General features: G+C 39.7%; 1 protein-coding gene across 5 annotated transcripts in view; it reads right to left on the bottom strand.

The window, feature by feature from the left end:
• LOC117963164 (SH2 domain-containing adapter protein F-like) overlaps positions 1 to 23,903 on the bottom strand; it is a 74,570-nt gene that overhangs the window by 34,660 nt on the left and 16,007 nt on the right. For all 5 annotated transcript variants that reach the window (XM_058994897.1, XM_058994898.1, XM_058994894.1 and 2 more), the window contains exon 2: positions 23,650 to 23,779. In XM_058994897.1, coding sequence (XP_058850880.1) covers positions 23,650 to 23,779 — 130 coding nt within the window. The remainder of the gene's footprint in view (positions 1 to 23,649; positions 23,780 to 23,903) is intronic.

Raw genomic sequence — 23,903 nt, 5'->3', positions numbered from 1 at the left:
ATTTCAATTTAAGGATTTAAGGAGTAATAGTGTGAGCTTTTAGCAAAGGACTCCTACTGAAAAGATCTGATATACTATCATGTATGTTTCAGCTTAAGATTTTTCCCCTCCATGATCTTACTTTTAGCTGTGTGTTGATGTTATCGTTGATTTTGCTCTATCCACTAGACCTAGTTGCCTGCTCTCTGGTGGGCCGATTGCACCTCAATTACACCCGAGGGTCTGCAGTGCTTTTTCTAGCTTACAGAAGGATCTGAAATCAACAGCCTGAAGACAGCTTGCAATCAGAAATACAAGTGCAGTGTTCACTCTTTGTTAGCTTAAACACACAAGGACAATGCGACAGGAGAAAAGAGAAATGGGGGAAAAGGGAGAAGGAGAGGGAAAGAACCATTTTTGCAAACAGTAGTATTACCAAATTCCCCACGTGCCTCCAGACTCGTACAGTATATGAATTCAATAGTTGTGAGATGTTAAAGGTTTACATTACATTTCATTCTTATTAATTCACAAGGACACAGTTCAGGCACACACATTGGCATTTCATAAACAAAGCTGCAACCAAAGCGTACTAGTGACAATCTCCAAACAGACTGAAATGTTATAAACACTAACATTATGGTTATCAGAAGTTGTTGCATCTTGCCCTAATTGGACAATTAGGTATGTTGCAGCTAAATATGTGCAAATTCATAAAGTTTGGTCTCACAAGTGCCTTTATCAAATTCAATGTTGGAGATGTGTATCAGGCTTAAAAACGGGATGTGTCCTTTGAGTACAACGTGAAAACAAGCGAGATGGCACAGATAATATGTTAAGCGTGATGACACGAATATACTTTCTTGGCTAAATCCTCCGTTTTACATACTGTGGCAGTACAGTGTATACTGTACGACTTTAAAACATTCTGATTGTCTATAGAAACTTTTTTTTTTAATTGCTATGCCTTTTTTCAGCTTTTGGTCAGTCAAATATACAATTTAAGGATTCCGTGAAAGGGAGTGTGATTTCTAAAATTACATTTTTGTGCTGTTTAGGAATGACTAAAATCTACAGTATTTTTCCATTTTTAATAATACTTAATTTTATAACTTTCACAATTTATACTGTGATATTAAGGTTACCATGGTATTTTTTGACAGTTATCATATTTTATACTAGCCCACTCCTACTTTAGATGCTATAAAGCCTAGCTTAACGAAAAGCTAAAACAAATATCAAATAAAAACGTTTCATTATAATTGATTGTTTTGGGATCTGGAAATTGCATGTTGGCTCATGCAAATTACCATCTGTATTTCTTGCATTTGCAACACAAATGATTTTACCTGGATTGTCTTGCAAATTCAGGCTCATTAGGAGGCTGTTTAATGTAAGATTAATGTGGTACATTCACAATAAGCGAACCTTATATTTTGGACAATTTGTATTTCTTTGAAAGTCTCAGGTGATCCTTCAGATCACTCCCTCTACACACAGCAGGGGGTTCCACGATCATCCACAGCAACACGTGTTCTGTTGTGATCGTACAAGATTAAAAACAATGAATATATGTGACAGTATTTGCTGTTTGAAAGCCCTGAAAAATCCCAAGGACGTTCATTTTAACACTTTAAACAACGTATCCTAACCTGGCCTGCCTGGGTACACATTTTAAACACAAAATAAGACATTAACATACAAATTCTACTGATTTGTCTAAAATATATAATACATCTTAATCATTTTAGGCTCCAGCCTCTAAAATGCTGAATTGTTGGGTGTGAGTTGCTGGGCTTTTTAACCTTTTTTGGTGCACAGACACGAGATGACTGAACCTAAATCTCTATTACAGTGACTTCTTGTGATAATAACTGCTGGCTGATAATGACAGAGCTATCTCTGGGTTACCTATTTGGGGGTGGGGGGGGGTTGGCACAATTTTACCAAAGGCAGTGGGGTGGAACCCCGGAGATCCCAAGTGTGCCTCGCATCGCTGCACAGATTACCTATTGATCAGCTGCAGGGTGAAGGTGGCACTTTTTGACATGCTGTTGATTAATTGATGCTCAACCTACCCCCCACATTCCTGCCCGGGTCAATACCCCATTAATAGATTTTTCGCTGTTCCAGATCAGTCTGCTGTCCACCCACTCGAGATGGGAGTTCAGCTTCAGCATTAAAATATCACCTGTGGTACCGGTAGATGGAGCAGGTCCAAGTTACCATAAACTAAATTGCACAGCACACCATACTCAGCGGGCAGGGTAAAACATGTTGGCAAGAGCCTGCAGTTCCATTGCATTCCACGTTTAAAAAGCAGTATGAAATAATTCAATGTTTTAGGACCTGGTTGGGAGATTAGTTGGCTCAAATGAATAAATCAAGGTTATAGTTGGAACAAAGAAGTGCCTATCCATGGCCTAGGGCTTGGCAGGGCCAGACAGGTTAGTAGGAAATGGCTACTTTGTCAGAACTTGTTTCTGGCACTGTGGATTCTTTTGTCAGATGTGATAAATCTACCAAGTGGAAACTGCTACGGTACCCAACGGCAAGATACTATGGAGCGATTGTGCTAACAAGCGACTTGGTTAAAGAAAAATATAAAACCATCGACAGAGCTATATTTCTTTTAAGATTATAAGAACATAAGACAATTTACGAATGAGAGAAGGCCATTCAGCTCATCTATGTTTGTCCGGTTCCTTGTAGCTGATTGATCTCAGAACTTTGTCAAGGTGGGTCTTAAAAGGATTCAAGTGATTCTACCTCAACAACATGACCAGGCAGCCCATTCCATACACTCACCACTCTCTGTGTGAAGAACTGGCTCCTTCCTCTGGTTCTGTGCTACACTTAAAACATTGGTTCGTTGAGAAATTCCACCCCACTCCCCCACCACGTAATAAAAAGCAAGTAGAATGGGATTGCATAATACATGTTAAAATCTAAATTGATAAAGCATGTTTCTGTACCTTGTAAGTCTGTGGAATCTTGAAATAAATATCAATGGAAAGATTAATCAAATTCAGACTAATTGTTCACCATAGCCCAATTAAAATACTGACCAACAGACTGTGCCAACCAGTCAATCATTTCACTCACAATTTGAAGCAGTCTTCCACCCCACTGCCTTTGGTAAAACTCAAACCTGTACACTCATTTTCTTAGCAACATTGAGAGGGGCACCTTAAATAAGCAACCATACTTTTGTTTAACTAATGTTTCATACACACAAAGCAAATCTCAGCCAGGGATTATTACATCAAATAAACACATACTCAATTCTGCAGAGCACCGTATGCCACGGCCAGACAGTCTGTTATTGTTAAGGTTTCCCTCTCCCATTCTCTCTTAATGTTTTTCACTTTGTTGCCAGTCGAGGTATGAAAGCGTGAAGGGCATTGATCAGCTGCTGACACCCTTGGCAAACAGAGAGAAGTCTGGAGGCTGAGTGTGCTTGTCTGTCTTAAAGTTATTAAATAAATAGTCTAAAAAAAGCACAATATGAATATTATGATGGACTTATAACTGGATATCAATTTTTTCCATGGCATGGATTTCAGCAAACTTGAGTGAGTGTAATTTAATGGTAATTATTGAGGAGCCAAGTTAATGATGTTTCACATCTTAAGAACTGTTGAATATAATGCATTGCTTTAAAAAGCATTTTTACATGTAGAGAGAGCTCTGCTTCCTATTGAAATGTCATAGCTTGCAGGTTAAATTAACTAATTTAGGACTTCAAGGGCCAGAGCTGTACACCACTGTCCTTACCAAGTGTCATCACAATTAGAAAAACAATGACCCAAACAATAAAATTAGAGAGTGAGAGAGAGTGAGAGAGAGAGAGTGAGAGAGAATACTATGGCCAAATGTTAAATATACACAAACAGACAATATGGTAGATAAACTGAACAGATAAAAATAGCACTGACCATGTTAGATTCTGGGAAGTGTACAGAACCCCCTCACCCCACCCCACATCATATCTTAGAAATGCAACATGGATAACATCAGGTAAAGCACGGCCAGATATAACAAGCTTTTAATCTACTTTGGACTTCTTTGTGCTGTTTTAAATATGGAAATTGAACAAACAATAGTTTATCTGCTCTTGTATCTAAGTCATTTAGGAGATGGGTATTCATTCATTCTGTCCATTTGAAATTCTGTCTTCACCGTCCAGGTTTTCCTTTCTCAATGTGTTATTTTTTTTTCAACCCGTCGTTACTGGCATATGGCTTTTACCATCTGTCCCTTTCAGCAATGGGCAACCCTTGTTGCTATGTGATGCTGTCAATAAGCAGGGGGTGTAATGGTTAACTTGGCAGTTGAAATGCTTTCTGGATCCATGCTTCTCAGTGAGAGTTCTGAGCCCCGAAGGCTGGGCTTTCACCCTGGGAAACAGAAAGACAGTGGGAGCTGATACACCAGATGGAACTGTTCACAGACTGATGTGCCTGGCGCTCAGCACTAGAGAAACACCTCAAACTGTGAGTGGGACAGCCCAGGGGATGACTGCATAACTTACTGCACTGAGTGACAATTATCTTATAAACCCTCGTTGGTATAATTTTTTATTGAGGCATTTTGAAGTTCTGGATGGTTAAGCAATACAGTGCTCCCTTGCTACAAGGCTCTCTGTTATAACGCTCCTACAGCATGTCTCTCAATTCCCTATACTAGTGATTCATGCAATATTTCTACAGTAAACACAATACTGGTGTTGTTCAAACTATAAACAACTTTTTTCTGTCTCTCCCTTTTGATACAGTACCTGAACTGAAGAAAAGCTGTGCTGGCACTTTATAACACAGACATCTTATTCAGCATTCATTTTATAACTAAATAAATATTAGGCTAATTACGTGGTTATCTGTCCAAATGTATTTACTTTTTTTGCTGCAAGAGGAGATGCGGCTTTCTCCAGGAGATGAGACACTTTGCTTCTGCCCCGCTCCGGCAGCCGAACCTGGGGCAAGCTCATTTCCTTTTCCCCTCTCCCGACCCACTCTCCTCGCACTTGGTTTGCTTGTCTGTCCCTTCGAACTGAACTCCCGACCGCCGTTTAGCCAGGCTATTTATAGTTTAAAAACTGCTAATTAAAATGATCCATTTGTAAAAAAAGATAGCGTTGATTACATGGCGCTTTCTGCATGGTTAATTCACGGAAAGTTACATTTTTGCTTCACTATATGTGCATTATAGAGAGGGAGTTATTTTATTTTGTAAGTTAGTCAGATGTGTGTTATGTGTCCCACGGTGCCCCCCACCCCATCCCCCGTTTATAACGCTCTTCGGTTATTGTGTCCTCCAAGACCTGCGGTATAGCGAGGGAGCATTGTAGTTTGTTTGGGTCTCTTGGTTGCAGTCTGGCTATCAAAGTGATAGTAACTCCAGTAAATACAAACAAATGTGCATACCGTAAAGTGATTCTCAAAGAAAAAGATTTGATACCCACACATTATATGGGACTATACAAAAAGTAAAACAGAGAAGATTTCTCAGAAATAGCAAAGAATGCAGCCCAGACCACGACAACAGCAGTGACGTGGACTGAATGAAAGCGGCATAGCAGTTACCGACCAACACCACTGTAAGGTTGATTGAGTGAGGGAGGGCCTGCTAAAGTCTAGTGTGATTACCTGCATTTGAGAAAGTGCTTTATTTCTGGTATCAGCAAAGACGAGCTAGTGATGATGCAGGAATTTGAACTTCTTGCCTTAGCGGTTAATGCTAGTAGGGTCAAAACATGGAGAAGAGCAACAGTGGTGTAGGAAAGTATCAAATGCAGACTTGGTGATGATACTCAGGTTACATACAATTAATGGATAGAGACCATCGAACTGATGTTTATAAATCAATTTAGAAACTGATGTTTTTAAATCAATTTCATCCACTTTTTTATAATAGAAATGCCAAAATCAACTATCACCACACCAATTCCACAGAAAATCTACAGACACATTAAACAGTAAAGGTCTACAAATGATGACTTTGAAGCATACTAATGAGGTTTGTCTACTGTTTTGGGTGCACAAGTATAACAGAAGAATCATTTTTTGAAGAATAACACAAAAGGTTTGATATTCATGATTTTTTTATAGACTGTCAAGGAAGCCAACAACTGTCTAGATTAGAATAGTTTACGAATAACAAACTGTATTTGTATTAAATTACAAAGATGAGGCCATTGGGCTCATCCAAGCTTATCCAGTTCCTTGTAGCTGATTGATCTCAGAACTTTGTCAAGTTGGTTCTTAAAGGATCTGCCTCAACAACATGACTAGGCCCATCCATACCCTCACCACTCTGTGTGAAGAAGTGTCTTCCTTCTGCCCGAAGTTTCCACTCCACTTAATTTCCAATTGTGCTCTCTGGTCCTGGTCTCTGTGCTGCATTTAAAGTATTGGTTCTAATTCGTCTTTGTTAAGGCTAAACAGATTCAGTTCTTTCAGCTTATCTTTATAGCTTAGTCCTTGACGCCCTAGGATTAGTTTGGCTGCTTTTCTTTGGACTCTCTCCAGGGCCGCAATGTCCCTTTGGTGCTGTGGAGACCAGAATTGGACACAGTATTCATGATACATATAGTAAACCTATATTTTAAAAACATGAACTATACATTTAAATGTATTAAACATGATTAATTTTTAATTGGTGGTCTTTGTGCATAGGTTTCAAAGCATTGAAAATGACCTATGTATGAAAGAACAGGTCGGTGATGGGAAAGCATTTGTACAAGGATGAGTTGGCAGTGAAGTACAGTTTTTGCCAATAGAGGTGCATAGAATGTGACTTGGTAAATACAGTAACTGTGTTGACTAACTTCACTTTACCACTATGCCAAAAGAATTCAGTGGCAGATTCATGGCCTTCAGGCTTTTGTAACTCATAAGTAGCAAAGTGAAAACACTTTAAGAGACAGCAAGATACGCTCACACTTAAAACAAGGAGGTGACAATTCAGATGGGCTATCCCGGATCAAAAACACCACAGTTTAAAAAAAATAAATAAAAAGTGTGATGGCAATTCAGTTTTCTGAAGCCATTTGAAAACAAAAAGCTTTTAAATATAAAACGTTTTTACTCTTCAGGCTTCAGAAAAGCTTTCCGACAGCAGATTTATTATAAAATGTTTGATGTTTAGAAGCAAAGACAGGAAAAAAAGGCTTTCCCACACCACAGCTCCTGATGTGGTTTCCAGTATTTCTAAGCAGCTTGCCTGGCGGTTGTTGGCAGCAGCAAACATCTTTTGGGGGATGGGGGGCGCTATGTGTGAACTTGTCAGAACTAGAAACTGTCAGTGTTGGCATTAGTCTCAACTGGTCTGCTGAATGTATCACCCAAAATAATAATAAAAAAAAAAACACCACCCTATGCCCAACATGGAGAATACTTCACGTGCTGTGCTGCTGCCCGTGTTCTTCTGGTTTATTTGGTGCTTAGAACATCAAATCATTGCCGTAAAAACACTTTTTAGAGGAAATGCGTGAGTGACATCTGGTGTTAAGAAGATGTTTCAAGCGAAGACAAATATTGATAATAATAAATTAATTTGCAACATAAATGGACGCTGCACTGAATTTATATTAAAAAAAAAAAAAACATTAAATACATATAAATCCAAACAAAAGGGGGTCTACGTAACAAGATTTTTGGAGAAGTATTTGTAAGCTGATTTGTAGTACAAAATAATCTTGAAGTAGGATAGTTTCTACCATTAATAAGGCTGATTTACCCACTGTCCGATATTGCCCCCAACAAAGACGGTGCTTTTCACTTCAGTTCATTCATGGCAGAATACAAGGATGTAGCTTCTAGGCTTGCAAGCTATTGACCAAGATCCCTTGTCTAAGGTACTGTATGAATAATTCAGTTGTGCTTTTTACAATACATGTTAAATAAACTACAACAGTGTTAAAATACAGCCTGCCAAACCACACTAGAAAATCCAGCATACATAACGGTAATTTAAATGCAGTCATGGACTGAAATCAGTGTAGCTCAGCCTCTGCTCCAAGAGCTGCTTTTATTAATTTGAGCTATAGTACTAATCTATAACTTCTCCTGCCATTCGGCTGCTGCTAATTTCACACCCTGGTAAAGTACCAATTAACTGTGTAATAGGCTCTAAATATAGAAAGTGCTTCAGCACTACTGTTCAATGCCATAAAAATGAACATTTCTCTCACAGCTTTTCAGTAAGGGAGGCATGGAAACATGCTAGAATATACTTAAGGCAGTTAGAATATTAACCCCTTCTGTCCCCTATACTGTACCTTAAGCTGTTCACACCACACACCACACCTGACATGAAATCAGTAACTGAATGTGCAGTTTTAAAAAGCCAGAAAAGCAGGCCCAGGTAATTAACGAGATGTGGTACTGGCATCAAATTCAGGAGAAACTAAGTGTAGATAATGTTTTGATGAAGGCTGTAATTTTAGGGGTCCCCAAGTGGCTCACCTGGTAAAAGCAGGTGGTGTGCATGGTGAGTCATTCAGCGCAGGTTCGAGTCCTGGCTGAGCGGAGTCACTGGTCTTCACTGGGGATTCTGTGTGCAGGGCGAGTCATTCAGCGCAGGTTCACGTCCTGGCTTTGTGGAGTCACTGGTTTTCACTGGGGATTCTGTGTGCAGGGTGAGTCATTCAGCGCAGGTTCATGTCCTAGCTGAGCGGTGTCACTGGTCTTCACTGGGGATTCTGTGTGCAAGGTGAGTCATTCAGCGCAGGTTCACGTCCTAGCTGAGCGGTGTCACTGGTCTTCACTGAGGATTCTGTGTGCAGGGTGAGTCATACCGTGCAGGTTCACGTCCTGGCTGTGCGGAGTCACTGGTCTTCACTGGTGATTCTGTGTGCAGGGTGAGTCATTCAGCGCAGGTTCACATCCTGGCTGTGCGGAGTCACTGGTCTTCACTGGGGATTCTGTGTGCAGGGTTAGTCATTCAGCGCAGGTTCACGTCCTGGCTGTGCGGAGTCACTGGTCTTCACTGGGGATTCTGTGTGCAGGGTGAGTCATTCAGCGCAGGTTCACGTCCTAGCTGAGCGGAGTCACTGGTCTTCACTGGGGATTCTGTGTGCAGGGTGAGTCATTCAGCGCAGGTTCACGTCCTAGCTGAGCGGAGTCACTGGTCTTCACTGGGGATTCTGTGTGCAGGGTGAGTCATACCGTGCAGGTTCACGTCCTGGCTTTGTGGAGTCACTGGTTTTCACTGGGGATTCTGTGTGCAGGGTGAGTCATACCGTGCAGGTTCACGTCCTGGCTGTGCGGAGTCACTGGTCTTCACTGGGGATTCTGTGTGCAGGGTGAGTCATTCAGCGCAGGTTCACGTCCTGGCTGTGCGGAGTCACTGGTCTTCACTGGGGATTCTGTGTGCAGGGTGAGTCATACCGTGCAGGTTCACGTCCTGGCTGTGCAGAGTCACTGGTCTTCACTGGGGATTCTGTGTGCAGGGTGAGTCATTCAGCGCAGGTTCACGTCCTGGCTGTGCGGAGTCACTGGTCTTCACTGGGGATTCTGTGTGCAGGGTTAGTCATTCAGCGCAGGTTCACGTCCTAGCTGAGCGGAGTCACTGGTCTTCACTGGGGATTCTGTGTGCAGGGTGAGTCATACCGTGCAGGTTCACGTCCTGGCTGTGCAGAGTCACTGGTCTTCACTGGGGATTCTGTGTGCAGGGTGAGTCATACCGTGCAGGTTCACGTCCTAGCTGAGCGGAGTCACTGGTCTTCACTGGGGATTCTGTGTGCAGGGTTAGTCATTCAGCGCAGGTTCACGTCCTAGCTGAGCGGAGTCACTGGTCTTCACTGGGGATTCTGTGTGCAGGGTGAGTCATACCGTGCAGGTTCGCATTCTGGCTGTGCGGAGTCGCCGGTCTTCGCTGGGTTAGACAGGCAAAACCGTCAGGGACTGTTTCTCCTCATCGCACTGGGGCGAATCCTGCTGGTCAGGCACCCAGTGAGCTCAAAAGCAGACACATGGCCTTTGTCCTCCCAAGGTCAGTAGCTCGCTGACATCTGCTCTCAGGTTCCTGGGTGTAAAAGAGGAAGCTGGCTCGGTCGTGGGATCGGAGGACACCCACTGAACCTTCAGTTCTCCTGAGCTGTGTGGGGAATTGCTGAGGTGAGGGGGAAAATGATTGGACATTTCAAATAGGGGAGAAAAATGGGAGTAAAATAATCACACACGCTATATATCTATATATATATATATAGCTATATATCTATATATATATATATATATATATATATATATATATATATATATATATATATATATATTTTTTTTTTTTTTTTTTGCAAAACTCCAAAAATGCTAATTCAAAAGTATTCACACCCTGATAAGGAAAATGAAATTAATAGCTAGTTGAGGCACCTTTAGCAATAATAACCTTTTTATAATAGGTTTATAATAGGTTCTGCATTATCATATTGAAATTTCTAGCACCTTGTAGGCAATATTATCATAGCATCAAAGGGTATGAATAATTTTGAATTGGCAAAAAAAAATAAAAATAAATAATAATATATATATATATATATATATATATATATATATGCAAAAAAAAACTGCTGAAATAAATAATTGTAGACATCTATTTCTTGTAACTTTTTTCCTCATTCACAAAAGAAACTTTTAACTACAACTATATATATATATATATTATATATATATATTATATATATATATATATATATATATATATATATATATATATATATATATATATATTATATGTATATATATTATATTTATATATATATATATATATATATATTACAACTATATATACAGACGTGCTCAAATTTGTTGGTACCCCTCCACAAAAACGAAGAATGCACAATTTTCTCTGAAATAACTTGAAACTGACAAGTAATTGGCATCCACCATTGCTTATTCCATATTTAATAGAAATCAGACTTTGCTTTTGATTTTTTATTCAACATAATATTGTAAATAATAAAACAAATGAAAATGGCATGGACAAAAATGATGGGACCGCTAACCTAATATTTTGTTGCACAACCTTTAGAGGCAATCACTGCAATCAAACGTTTTCTGTAGCTCTCAATGAGACTTCTGCACCTGTTAACAGGTAGTTTGGCCCACTCTTCCTGAGCAAACTGCTCCAGCTGTCTTAGGTTTGATGGGTGCCTTCTCCAGACTGCAAGTTTCAGCTCTTTCCATAGATGTTCGATAGGATTCAGATCAGGACTCATAGAAGGCCACTTCAGAATAGTCCAATGTTTTGTTCTTATCCATTCTTGGGTGCTTTTAGCTGTGTGTTTTGGGTCATTATCCTGTTGGAGGACCCATGACCTGCGACTGAGACAGAGCTTTCTGACACTGGGCAGTACGTTTTGCTCCAGAATGCCTTGAAAGTCTTGAGATTTCATTGTGCCCTGCACAGATTCAAGGCACCCTGTGCAAGGCGCAGCAAAGCAGCCCCAAAACATAACCGAGCCTCCTCCATGTTTCACTGTAGGTATGGTGTTCTTTTCTTTGAAAGCTTCATTTTTTCGTCTGTGAACACAGAGCTGATGTGACTTGCCAAAAAGCTCCAGTTTTGACTCATCTGTCCAAAGGACATTCTCCCAGAAGGATTGTGGCTTGTCAATATGCATTTTAGCAAATTCCAGTCTGGCTTTTTTATGTTTTTCTGTCAAAAGTGGAGTCCTCCTGGGTCTTCTTCCATGGAGCCCACTTTCGCTCAAAAAGCGACGGATGCTGCGATCAGAAACTGACGTACCTTCACCTTGGAGTTCAGCTTGTATCTCTTTGGCAGTTATCCTTGGTTCTTTTTCTACCATTCGCACTATCCTTCTGTTCAATGTGGGGTCGATTTTCCTCTTGCGGCCGCGCCCAGTGAGGTTGCCTACAGTTCCATGGACCTTAAACTTCTTAATAATATTTGCAACTGTTGTCACAGGAACATCAAGCTGCTTGGAGATGGTCTTGTAGCCTTTACCTTTACCATGCTTGTCTATTATTTTCTTTCTGATCTCCTCAGACAACTTTCGCCTTTGCTTTCTCTGGTCCATGTTCAGTGTGGTGCACACAATGATACCAAACAGCACAGTGACTACTTTTCTCCATTTAAATAGGCTGAATGACTGATTACAAGATTGGAGACATGTGTGTTACTAATTAAAGAAACTAATTAGTTTGAAATATTACTATAATCCAATTATTTATTATCTTTTCTAAGGGGTACCAACAAATGTGTCCAGGCCATTTTAGAATATCTTTGTAAAATAAACAATAATTCATCTCTTTTCACAGCTTCTTTGCTTTATTCTATGACATACCAAAGGTATGCAAGTATACATGATAAAATAGCTTTTAATTTCATCACTTTTCAGGAGGAATGAAGCATTATTTCAATGAGCTGTAAGGGTACCAACAAATTTGAGCACGTCATATATATATATATATATATATATATATATATATATATATATATACACACACACACACACACACACACACTGTCAGTGATCTTAACCATTATTAATTTGTGACCAAGAATTGATGTGATAACCAAAGGGGAAAGACAGAAATTGCTTCAATTATTAGTTATCTTGGACAAGCGAAAAATCTCTCTCTACCTCCCTATCTTCCCCCTGGTACTGGGATTCAAAACAATGTTGATTGCAGGTTGCCTGAAGGGTTAAGGAAAATGACCCACTCACATACACACTGTACACTGTAATGAAAAGGAAAACTTGCATAATATTTCATTTGTTCTGCTTCTATTACTGCTTCAGCACTATAAAAATGTCCACGGGCTGTACACCAGTTCAATTATTTGAAACCGCTACTCAAACAAAAAGAAAAAACCTAAAATATATTTTTAAAAAAAATGAACTTTGTCAGAATACCACACAATAACACGTTTGTGTTTTGGTACTGGACAGATGGTCCTCTTCTGAGTGAATATGGAACTCTGTGTCATTCACCTGTTGTGAACTGCACGTCATGTTTGGGGTGAATGCCCCGTTACCATAGCGACGGAAGCTTCAGTACAGATTTTAGTGCAAATGAGATGAGAGATGTGCCAGAAAAAGTAGCAACACACACAGATAATTAAAAAAGTTGGGGTTGTTATTATCAGGGATTTAGACCGCTTAACCTGTATTTCCAAGCCTCCCCTGAATCCCACTCAATAATCACCCCAACTATAATATATGCTGTGCATAGTACACAGTATTAGATATACTGTACATGTCCTGGCGCTCCCATTCTGCGCACTCTAATCTGAGCCCTCTCCAAATCCCAGCCGATCACAGCCTCGGAAACAGACTGGCAGTCTGCGTGAGGGGCGGAACGTCAGGGGGATGTCTTTTTGGAAGGTCAAATACACGTCTGTTTGTGTGTGTGTCTTGTAGCGATTAATTAAGCAGTAACATGAGAACAAGCTCATTCATCCACATTCCGTACTCTTAAAAGCTGCACAGGGGTCTCAATCCAGTTTATTCTGCATGAATTCTAAAATTCACTACAGGTTTTTTTTCGGGGGGGGGGGGGTCTTTAGAATCAGTTTCAAGCAGTAAAAAATGCACGTTTTAAAGTAAAAATGATCAGGGGATAAGTGGTGCAGTCTGTCAAGTAAACACGTGCCATGGGTTGTCTCTCACAAATAAAGTTGAATAGCATCACCAGTAACAAAGCCACTACACGACCTGATAACGGCGTTATGAGGCACTGTAAATGGAGCTTTGTGGGCACTTTTGAGAGTTATGGTCTTGCTCTATGACTTCCGTGCTGTTTTGTTGGCACGGTTTACTTTGCACCTGCAGAGGTTTGCTTTATTAAAGTCATGTAAGCTAACAAAATACTTTCAAGACATTTTACCTGGCGTGTAACCTGCATACCCGTTTCAAATTTGCTGTTTGCAAACAAGGCGTTCTTCAGAGTGGTTTCAGATATCATGTTTTAAAATTAAAATGCATGGTTGCCAAAAACACTGCATACAGGTAGCTTTGTTTCAACTCGGGTATAACTAGAAATGGGAGTTTTTTTGTGAACAGAAGACTCCTGGTAGCAATCCAAGGGGTATGTCATATCAGATCGAATGGTTTTTAAGCATGAAATAAAATGGAAATGTCAAATCTCAGTTTGCACTAAAACACTGATTATGTAGTTATGTGCTTATACTTTCGAGCTCTGGATTAGAGTTGGACAAGTCACATCAGTTACAATATTTTATTTAGATTTTCCTGTAAAAATAAAGCTAAACAATTTATTAAAAAAAAAAAATGGAAGAATATAGCAGACAGATTGGCCATTGTTGGGGTAAAGGGAAGGGAGGATAGAAAAGAAATGATTCAATACCAAGCTTCCAAAGATTGTCCCTGAAATGCCTAGTACCAGTAAGCAGCCCCCCAGCATCTTAAATAATGGATGCATTTTGTCTTGTTTCTACAGACAGTTCAATTAACTTACAGAGCAGGTTTGACAGATTGAGAAGTAGTAACTTGTTGCCCAAGTCATCAACAGGACAGCCTAGCTATAATGAGATGTTGACCCCGGGGAGTTCTCCTCCAGAAGCCATTGTTACTTGTACTTGTAATTCTCCACACCAATCACTGAACAGTCCTGAGGATATCAGGAGACACAGGACAAGACTGGATTGAACAGCTGCCTGTGTACAACACTTAATCACAGCTGTAACTCAAGTCTTTGCTGCTCACTGTTTGAAATATGTGTCTTTTGTATTTCTGTTTTGCTATAGTTTAAAGAAGGCATATAGACCCTACAAATGCTAGTAGCAGTATTTGGCAGTGATATAGTGGCAGGCAGGTTTTCAAGGCCTTTCCGAGGAACCTTGTGTCCCACCAGCTACAGTAATGAAGAATGTAAAACTGGACAAAGGAAAATATAGGCTCCTCGATAGTAGGGATGGGCTTTTGGTACATTTTTATGAACGCTTAAATGCTATGCAGGTGTCAGCATTTAAACCATATCTACATACACACACACTCGATATATTACATTCTGATGCATACTGACAGCCCTGGTTAGTATTTTCCACCTAATTAAGTAAATAACATTTTTAACACTGCAAAGACTGAACTACAGTAAAAAAACAAAACAAAAAAAAAAGTAAAAAGAGAACAAAAAATGAAAAAACAACACATACACACTAAAGTATATATTGAAATTAGTGCTGTCACTTGATTTAAATTTTTGATCAGTTAATTTATGAGCATTAGTTAATTAACCTGTAGAGTAAATCAGTATACATCCTTGCACATTTTTTAATAAAGGTAATGATCTTATAGCATCTGTCCTGCATGTAATACTAAAAAAAAAAATCAATAGAATCTTAAAAAAAAAAACCAATGGGCATTTGGTCTTTTTAAAAGCATTTGTTTTATTTTTTTTCTTAGTAAATGTCTCTCTTTGTATCTGTACAGCGCTACTGAGATGTATCTGGCCCTGTGGGCACAAAGTGAATATACTAAAACTTTTTTTTTTTTTCCCGCACATTATATTATATTCAAAGAACAAAACAGTCTAGGGATTGCCAATAGTCACTAAATACAACAAACATTTAATTTCTTACAACAGCCCTTGATCTGTGTTGTTAATAAGGGATCTGCTCCATTCCACCACAGCTGAATACAATTATTATTATTTGTTTATTTTAGCAGACGCCTTTATCCAAGGCGACTTACAAAGACTAGGGTGTGTGAACTATGCATCAGCTGCAGAGTCACTTACAACTACGTCTCACCCGAAAGACAGAGCACAAGGAGGTTAAGTGACTTGCTCAGGGTCACACAATGAGTCAGTGGCTGAGGTGAGATTTGAATCAGGGACGTTGTGGTTACATGCCCTTTTCTTTAACCACTGGACCACACAGCCTCACCATGACATTATTACTGTTATTTATTACTATTGTTTAGCCTTTACATTTGAGTAACATCATAGATTGGCAGTAGACAGGACCCTGATTAACATAATGCTGAAGGACAGCACTGTGCTCTCTTCTCCAGACACTATGCTCTGAAGCATTAACTATGTATATGTGTAGCTTGAGCTCAAGACTTTCTATATTCTGTATGTTATGTTTGGTTTCTGTAGAGGTGCCATGGCTGTAAAAAACTGTGAAAATGAATTGCAACGTTTTTATTTCATTTTATTTCATTTGAAAAGGCAGTAGGGTAAAAGGTCTTTAATATTCATCACATGTTGTCCCTAATGAAGAGTGGATCTTCAGCAAATTGCTCTTGGAATTACGATTTCAATTTCTCCCGTTTGAAGAGCTATCAGGGAGAGTGTTTCTGCTTGCTGCAGGCATAAAGCCAGCCTCCGCTCTGAAATCGAGTTGCAATGACTGTGTAATAACTCACTAGCGTCAGCCGCCCTCAGCTCTTCAGAATACAAGCGCTTGTGCCCAGAGGGAGTAAAACCTACACCATCAGGAGATGCATATCCAAGGGGACCAGTCTCTCATTTTGCGTTACATTAACCTGGCCCTATATGCAATATGCATTTGAAATATGCATTGCTTCATTTTGAAGACTATTTAAGAAAATGATCTTCACCTTAAATATCATTTGATTGATTAGGCTTGATAGTCAATGCCATGATGGCTGAAGGATTCATCCATACTAAACACTAGTATAAGAGCCACTGGCAGAAGCCTCAATAGTGTCGAATTTAAAAATACTAAAAGAAACTTCAATTCACTGACAGACGTTGCAATGTCTTAATCATTCAACTTCATTTTAAAATGTTAATCTTTGAAGTGCATCTGCTATTAAGTACCATAATCTGCATCGCTATACTGTGCCTATAAAAGGCAGTGGTGGCAGCCTTTAGGGATAGTGAGGTATTCTGTGCAGAAAACAATAATGCTATTTAAGAATGTACAGCATGGCTGAAACATTACTAAAAGGCTGTTCTACACTCACACACCTTGGGCTGGCAGCCAGGAGAGGAGTTTACATTGGTACGGAATGTCAGGGGTGAAGCTTGGTGAGGATTCACTGTGTTACAGTCTGTGCCACACAGATAACAACTATTCAAAATCAGCACTACATACAATTCATAAATATCACTCCCTGATGTTAATGCATGTGCCAGTGATGGGGATGCATGTCCTAGGGACATACTGTATAGTCCCATTCACTATGGCGTTTTAAATACATCTAGAGAACTGCTTATCCAATAGTGAAACAACTTGTTTATGGCCTTCCCCGCAATTATTCTAATCTGGCTCGTTAGGAGATGCCTGTTAATCAGTGCACCCACCTGCCCGCTCCAGCTGTCATTCATTTTTACATGTACATGAGGAGGGCAGGTCTGGGTGAGCTGATGATTCTGTGAGCTCTGCTTTCATATTCACAGTCGTGCTGGGAATGTACAGTATGTCACCAGCATATGTTTAGTCACGCAAGTATGAAGTCTGTACATTATATCAAATGGTTTCTATATATGCTTTTATTCTACATATGTTGGCAAAAGATCACCTGATCCCACCTCCTGTCAATATGAACCAAAAAATAAATAAATCAGTGTTTTGTTATTTTTAAAATGGGATAACGGACACTTTTGGTGGCATAGATTTACAGCATTGGGAATAGCTTCTTGTAACACAAATATCAATGTACAGTTTAATCAAATTCATGTGAGCTGTCTTGAAGAAGTAGTCTTTATTATTCAAACAAATCAGAGGCCACACCAAGCCACTTGTAGATAACTATGACCTAGATTCTGATAACTTGGAATGAAGGAATGTCAATACCAAGTTTCAAATACATCGGTGGACAGGTATACCGCCCAGATTCCAATGACAACTAATCAGATAAAGGTTGTTCTCACCCAATGTCATCACAAATGGGTAAGTAGTTCTAGATATATGTAACATATACGTGTGACATACAGTACACACACAAGGGTGACTCCCCTAGTCATCAGTGTCCAGGGATATGCATCACTACTTGGAATAATAATTCTTTACCACAGCTGTTTCTTTATTGTAACCCAAGCCCACGCACCGAGAGCTATAATTCTCTGTGGGATTGCGGTAAAGCACATCTCTGCCGTCACCCTGGATAGATTTGCCCTATAGGAGAGCTGGATTCCCTGGGACTGTCAATCCCACTTCACTTTAATGAGAACCAAATTCAACAATTAGTGTTGAGCAAACAGAGGGGTGTTTGAACAAGAGCCTCGAGGAAAAAACGTGGGTGTTGATTTATTTAACCCATCAATCATTTAGGAATGTTGACACAGTCATGTACTACAGCAACAATGTTTAATAATCATTTACAAAAGGAGACTTTCAGAAAAAGGAAGAACACATTTCAGGTAAAAAAAAAAAAAAAAAAAACTAGCAGAAAGACTTGCAAGTACTGCAAGTTGGTTCTTGCTAGATTTATAACAGAAAGCACAGTCAAACACTCGGATTATCATTCCTGTTATTGTCACCCTCCACTTACAGTACAAATCAGCCGATGCAAATGTCCTGGACAGGATATAATGGGAGTCAAAAGAGTCAAGCTCCCAATAGGGTTTAGCCACACTCCGGTTAATACAGTTCACATTGATCAGTAGAACAACCGATCTGCACATGTAAGCTGAAACTGAAATGATGTACAATGTATCATACAGATTTGTTATATTTTATTTTTCTACTGTATGTACTGATTGAACCTTTAGAAAAGAACATTACAGTAATCAATACAATACATAGTACCAAATTAAGCTCCACAACAAAACAGGCAGATCTGTTGTAGCTGCACTAACTGGTTACTTGTTGTTGTCACCATTCTTTGCTCAGTCCCTTTGACGTGATGTTAAAAGGGTTGAGCTGAAATTTATTACAGCATCTGAAATCAGATACCCAATCTACTGAGTCATACTAAATTGAATGCTGTGACACAAGCAATGCTTGACATTGGATTGAATTTGGGGCTAGCTCTGTTTGTTTTTGATGCATCAGTTTCTTCTGTTGCCTGGTTGGCCTCCGGGGAGCCATGTGCTGCTTGAATGTAGTCAGAGAAAGACAAAGAAAGAGAGCAATTTCTGTACTCTTTTCTGTTTGCCAGTAAAACATGCCGCAGAATGTTCCTGTACAGGAATAACAGCAAGTAATTGGAGCCTTTTATCAGCCACTAGCAGGCCACAGTAACATCCCTCCCCTAGCACCAAGCCCCCCTCCCCCTCCCCGGGACTAAACCTTCTGCACTGAAAATGAAATTCAAGCACTAGTCCTGTAGCCTAGCTGTAGCATACTTACTTAGATAGAATCCCACTGTCAGATAATAAATAATTATTATTATTATTTTTTTTAAAAAATATAAACGGTGTTAAGAAATCAATGATTATAGTATTGCTGTGAGGGGTAACATGGTTTTGACATAATGCTTTATATCAGTGGTTTTCAACCGTTTTTAAAAACTGTACCCCTTCAGTCTGAAGGATTCAGCTCAAGTAAGCATACCCCCTGTTGAAAACCGCTGCTTTATAAAGTATCACTTTGATTTCAGAGACACAAGCAATGGGGATAATTTTAATGTATAATCAACACAGTAGTTCCTATTTGAAGATTCTTATCTGGATAATATGCGATACATGTGAAATGTACTGTATGCTGTCTTTGGCCCCAGCTTACAATACACATATACACACACCAGGTTTTAGTGTGTCAGCTTTTGTGTAGTAACTGCCCAGGCATTTGACAAGCACTTTAAAAAATAAAGCAAATTGGTGGTAGCCTTTTCCCCTTCCTAGTCCTGTCCTGACTGGGGGCTGCACTGTTAGCAGTCACAGGTTAGCTGAAGGCAGGTTTAAATGAGCAGTGAGGGCAGCTGAGGATTCCTACTTGATTTAGGAACACAATCATTCTATAGCTTTCTGTACACTCTGAATAACAAATATACCTTGTTAGCAGTCCAGTTTGTTTACACTACCTGCTCAGCAAGAGATTATGAATGGTGTTCTCTCTCGGGAAATCTTTTTGGTCTACATAGTTAAAATGCTGAAATCTAAAACTACACAAATCACCTTTAATATCCACCACGCAGACAGAATTGCAGTTTAACATAACACAGAGACAGACACAGAGCTGCATGCAACAGTTTTTGATGAGGCCATTTTTCACTCTTGCAATCCACAGAAATGCAAACACAGCCGCCAGAGCAATCACAAAAGAGTCCAGTTACAGAGACTCTGCCATTTCCCTCCCTGCTAACATGCACCTCTCAAATCAAAGTGCCTGCCTGCCTGTCTGCCTCCCTCTCCAGCTCTGTTCAAGCGCGGACACAAGCATGGCAGAAGACTGCCGCAATGCTCATGTCCCTAATAAGCCGCTTCAGTTGGCTGCAATATTAAATGAACAGTCACTAGAAAGCAATTACCGCTCAGACTCAATATCCAGGCTGCTTGCTGCTTGCACTCTATTGCTATTGATTGATAAACCTGTGTTTGGCAAACACAGCACATTTCAGGACAAAACAGGGGGGGGGAGCTTAGGAAACTTTACAGGGGGAATATAGGGACTGTGAACAGTTCACAAGATGTGTTCGTTTTAACCACTTTTAAAAGCTGCACTGCCTCCTAGACCCATATCTCCAACAACAAGGTTACAATCCGGTCTCTAATCTCTAAAAGCCAGGCTACACTGCCTCCCAGTCCGTCAATATTAACTGTCAGCAGTACTGCTTCTGTATTCCACATTGCCTCCCAGTCCGTCAATATTAACTGTCAGCAGTACTAACTGCTTCTGTATGCTACTTTGCCCCCAGTCCCTCAACTCTCACAACTAGACCACACTATCCATTGTAGCACCTTTCTTGTACTCTATCTTGCCAGAGCAATTTGGCTTGGTGCCTTTTTAAGTGTACTCTTCAAATAGCTGCTTTAAAAAAAAAAAAAAAAAAAAAAAAAAATACACAAGGTATCGTCTGCAGACAGATTTCATCTCCCAGTCCCTAAACACATTTTAATGACTGCACTCTGAAAACGAGACAGAGAATCTCAGAAGGTCATTCCTGTATAAATACATGAGCACACAGTGAAGCAGTGGAAAATGACCTTCAGGCTATTTGTAAAAAAAAAGAACGACATGTAATATGGGAAAACCACAGATTTCTAATCAAGCTAAATGCCTTGCAATGCAAACATAGTTATATATGTATATAACATTTATCAACTCAAAGGGTAATAAAGTGTAAGTGCTGCAATACAATTAGTAAAAAAGTCAATTTCCAGCATTATTATAAACCGCAAGCATTTATAAAATGCAGGTGTAGCATGACCTCTTACGGAACAAGACTCTTTACATCTCTTGGCAGTGTTTTCAAGATACTTCACCACTGGGAGTTTGAAGTTTTGAGACTCCATGACATTAAGCCAAAATATCTTCTAAATGTATCTTTAAAAAAAAAAACTGAATGAATATTGACTTGGTGAGGTACAGATCTGTTTATCCTGATCCCAGAGCAGTGAGTGTGGAGGCTGATAAATATGGGCTTCATCCAGCCCAGAGCACAACACTGTCAGTGAGGAAAGAAAATAATTATTGAACCAACAGAATCTCTGCTCTCTGCTGCAAAAGAAATGTGTCTTTTCTTGCCTTCACATTCTTAAATAGACACATCAGCTTGTGGCGTTTCAGAAAGTGAAGACTTCCAGCAAAGTATGCAAGCCAAACTAATGTTAGTGAAAACTGACAGAACCGTCTGTCTCACCTGCTTGGATTTCAACATCATAAAGGCCTATAGTTTTTAAACCTCTGCACAGCTCAGCCTCCAACTGACAAATGTCTTTTCAAAAGGGCCTATCTATATATTTTTTTTATGAAAGTGACAGACATGTACCTTCCAACCATCAATAAAAAAAAAAAATAATAAAAAGATTCTTACCTGGCCATATGTGGATATTGTATTTTAATTTGATATCAATCTCTGCTTGTTTGAAAGAAAATAATAAATCAAACTGTCAAAAATGTCTATACTGTGTTGAAATACATTTCTTTTGCAATTTTACTTCACTGGTTTAGAAAGACAGAATAACCTAGGTCTCAGTAATCCACTCCTGAAAGACCTAAAGTTAATGCTTAAATGCATGGTGTATATAGCATTACAAGTAATCAAACCCTACAACACCCAACCACATGCAGACTTTTGGAATTACACATGTAGTGGATAAGAAAACACTTTAAATTTGACAGATTTCATTAGGAGATACTTATTGAGATGATCATTTTCAAATGATTGTACGGTGGTAGAGTAGATGTTAGTATTAAGTCTGTATGTTCAGGTTATACCCTTTTCTCTGTGGCTCAAGGAAGTGCAAATCTGCTGTATATGATAACAACAGCTTACTGTACTGAAGCACTCTTCTCTACTGAATACTTGACATGAGAATCGTGTATAGTGAAAATGAGCTGCTTATTCAGAAGAAAGTCAGCATGCCATGTTATTACTTTGGATGGCCTTTTAATGTACCATATGGCTCAGATTTGCTTTATTTTGTCAGCTCACCAAGCAACACTTTACGCCTTTATACAGACATACAGTATATGATTATTTGGATAAGGCTGTCTCAGGCTGTTAATTCCCTAGCCTGGTCAGTGAGGGAGCAGCAGTACTGTCTTGCTTGACAAGGCAAGATCCTCCGTTTTCTGTTTAGGGCCACATAGCATTATCCAGCACACTGCAAGACAATAGTTTGTGAAAACTTTAGCCGCAAGGCTTTCTGGGAAAGAGACGCCAACATCCGTGAAACTTGCATTGCATGCAACCTGAGTCGGGTAGATTATCAATGGGGGGTTCAGGAGGAATGCGGGAGAACCCAGATCAGCTTGGATTAGCGGTCAATCCGTGCCCATGGAAACGAGGTATTAGTGAACACAAAATTGGCGAACACCTATTGCATTCAACGCTGCACTTCCTAATGAAGGAAAGCAGGGGACATTTAAAATATACAAAGTTGCTTCTGGGAATTTGAGTTTATTTTAATTTTTTTAATACAGTGGATTTTGTCGAGTCAACGCCCCCGGTTTGAACGATTGCACGCGCAAACAATGGCGAAGGGGAAATATCGCGGCTCACGGGGAAAACACTGCCTCAAAGTAGTTGCTCTGTGCATTAATGATTCAGACAGTTGCTTATCGTGACTGTGTGCTGTGCTCTACCTCTGAATTTAAAGCATGCCTAATTGTAAACGTAATCCGTCTACCTAATGTTAAAAATACTCCCTCTGCAATAATGCCTGTAACGTCGCCCCTGCCTGAGTCAAAACCCTCCACACACACACACTTTTCCATTAACGGCAGAATCCGGTATATATATATATAACCGATGTGTTTTCAAAGCTGACTGGATTCCTTCACACAACTATTACTTGAAGCAGAACACGGTGACTGGGAAGTGCAGCACTTACTTCACTAACAGCTTTTAATGAAAATATCACAAAAAAAAAAAATCTAATTCACCCTTGCGTTCATGTCTGCAGCTTCCAAACAGGAAAATGCGAGATCCAAGACATTTTCTGAAATGATTTTGTCTGTAACACTACAATGCCTCTGCAACAGATTTTGTACTAGTAAAGCAGAGAGGAAAATTACTGTAATGTGTTTATTTATTTATTTTGTATTATTGAAACACACAATGAAACCAGCCCAGCAACACTGAAACTGAATACTCTCTCTTACCAGCCATCATTTTCTGGGCCTCATAAGGCTCCATGTAGCCATCATTTTCCATCACCTGCTCTGGAGCTGCCTGGGTCCCACTGGTCTGTTTGGCATCAAAGGGGTCGGCATAGTCTTCTAGGATAACAGGCTGTTTGAGACACAGAGAAAAAGGTTGCTTAGTTATTCAGCTTAACTTTACACCTTATCCTTGAATTCCATGATGGAAAATCCAATTGACCCGCGGTCAGTCGTGTCATTGTTTTACTGCACTG

Source organism: Acipenser ruthenus, chromosome 21 (assembly GCF_902713425.1).
Source record: "Acipenser ruthenus chromosome 21, fAciRut3.2 maternal haplotype, whole genome shotgun sequence".
NCBI lineage: Eukaryota > Metazoa > Chordata > Actinopteri > Acipenseriformes > Acipenseridae > Acipenser > Acipenser ruthenus.
Note: the sequence above shows the minus strand (reverse complement) of the source record. Positions and strands in the feature narration are given on the sequence as shown.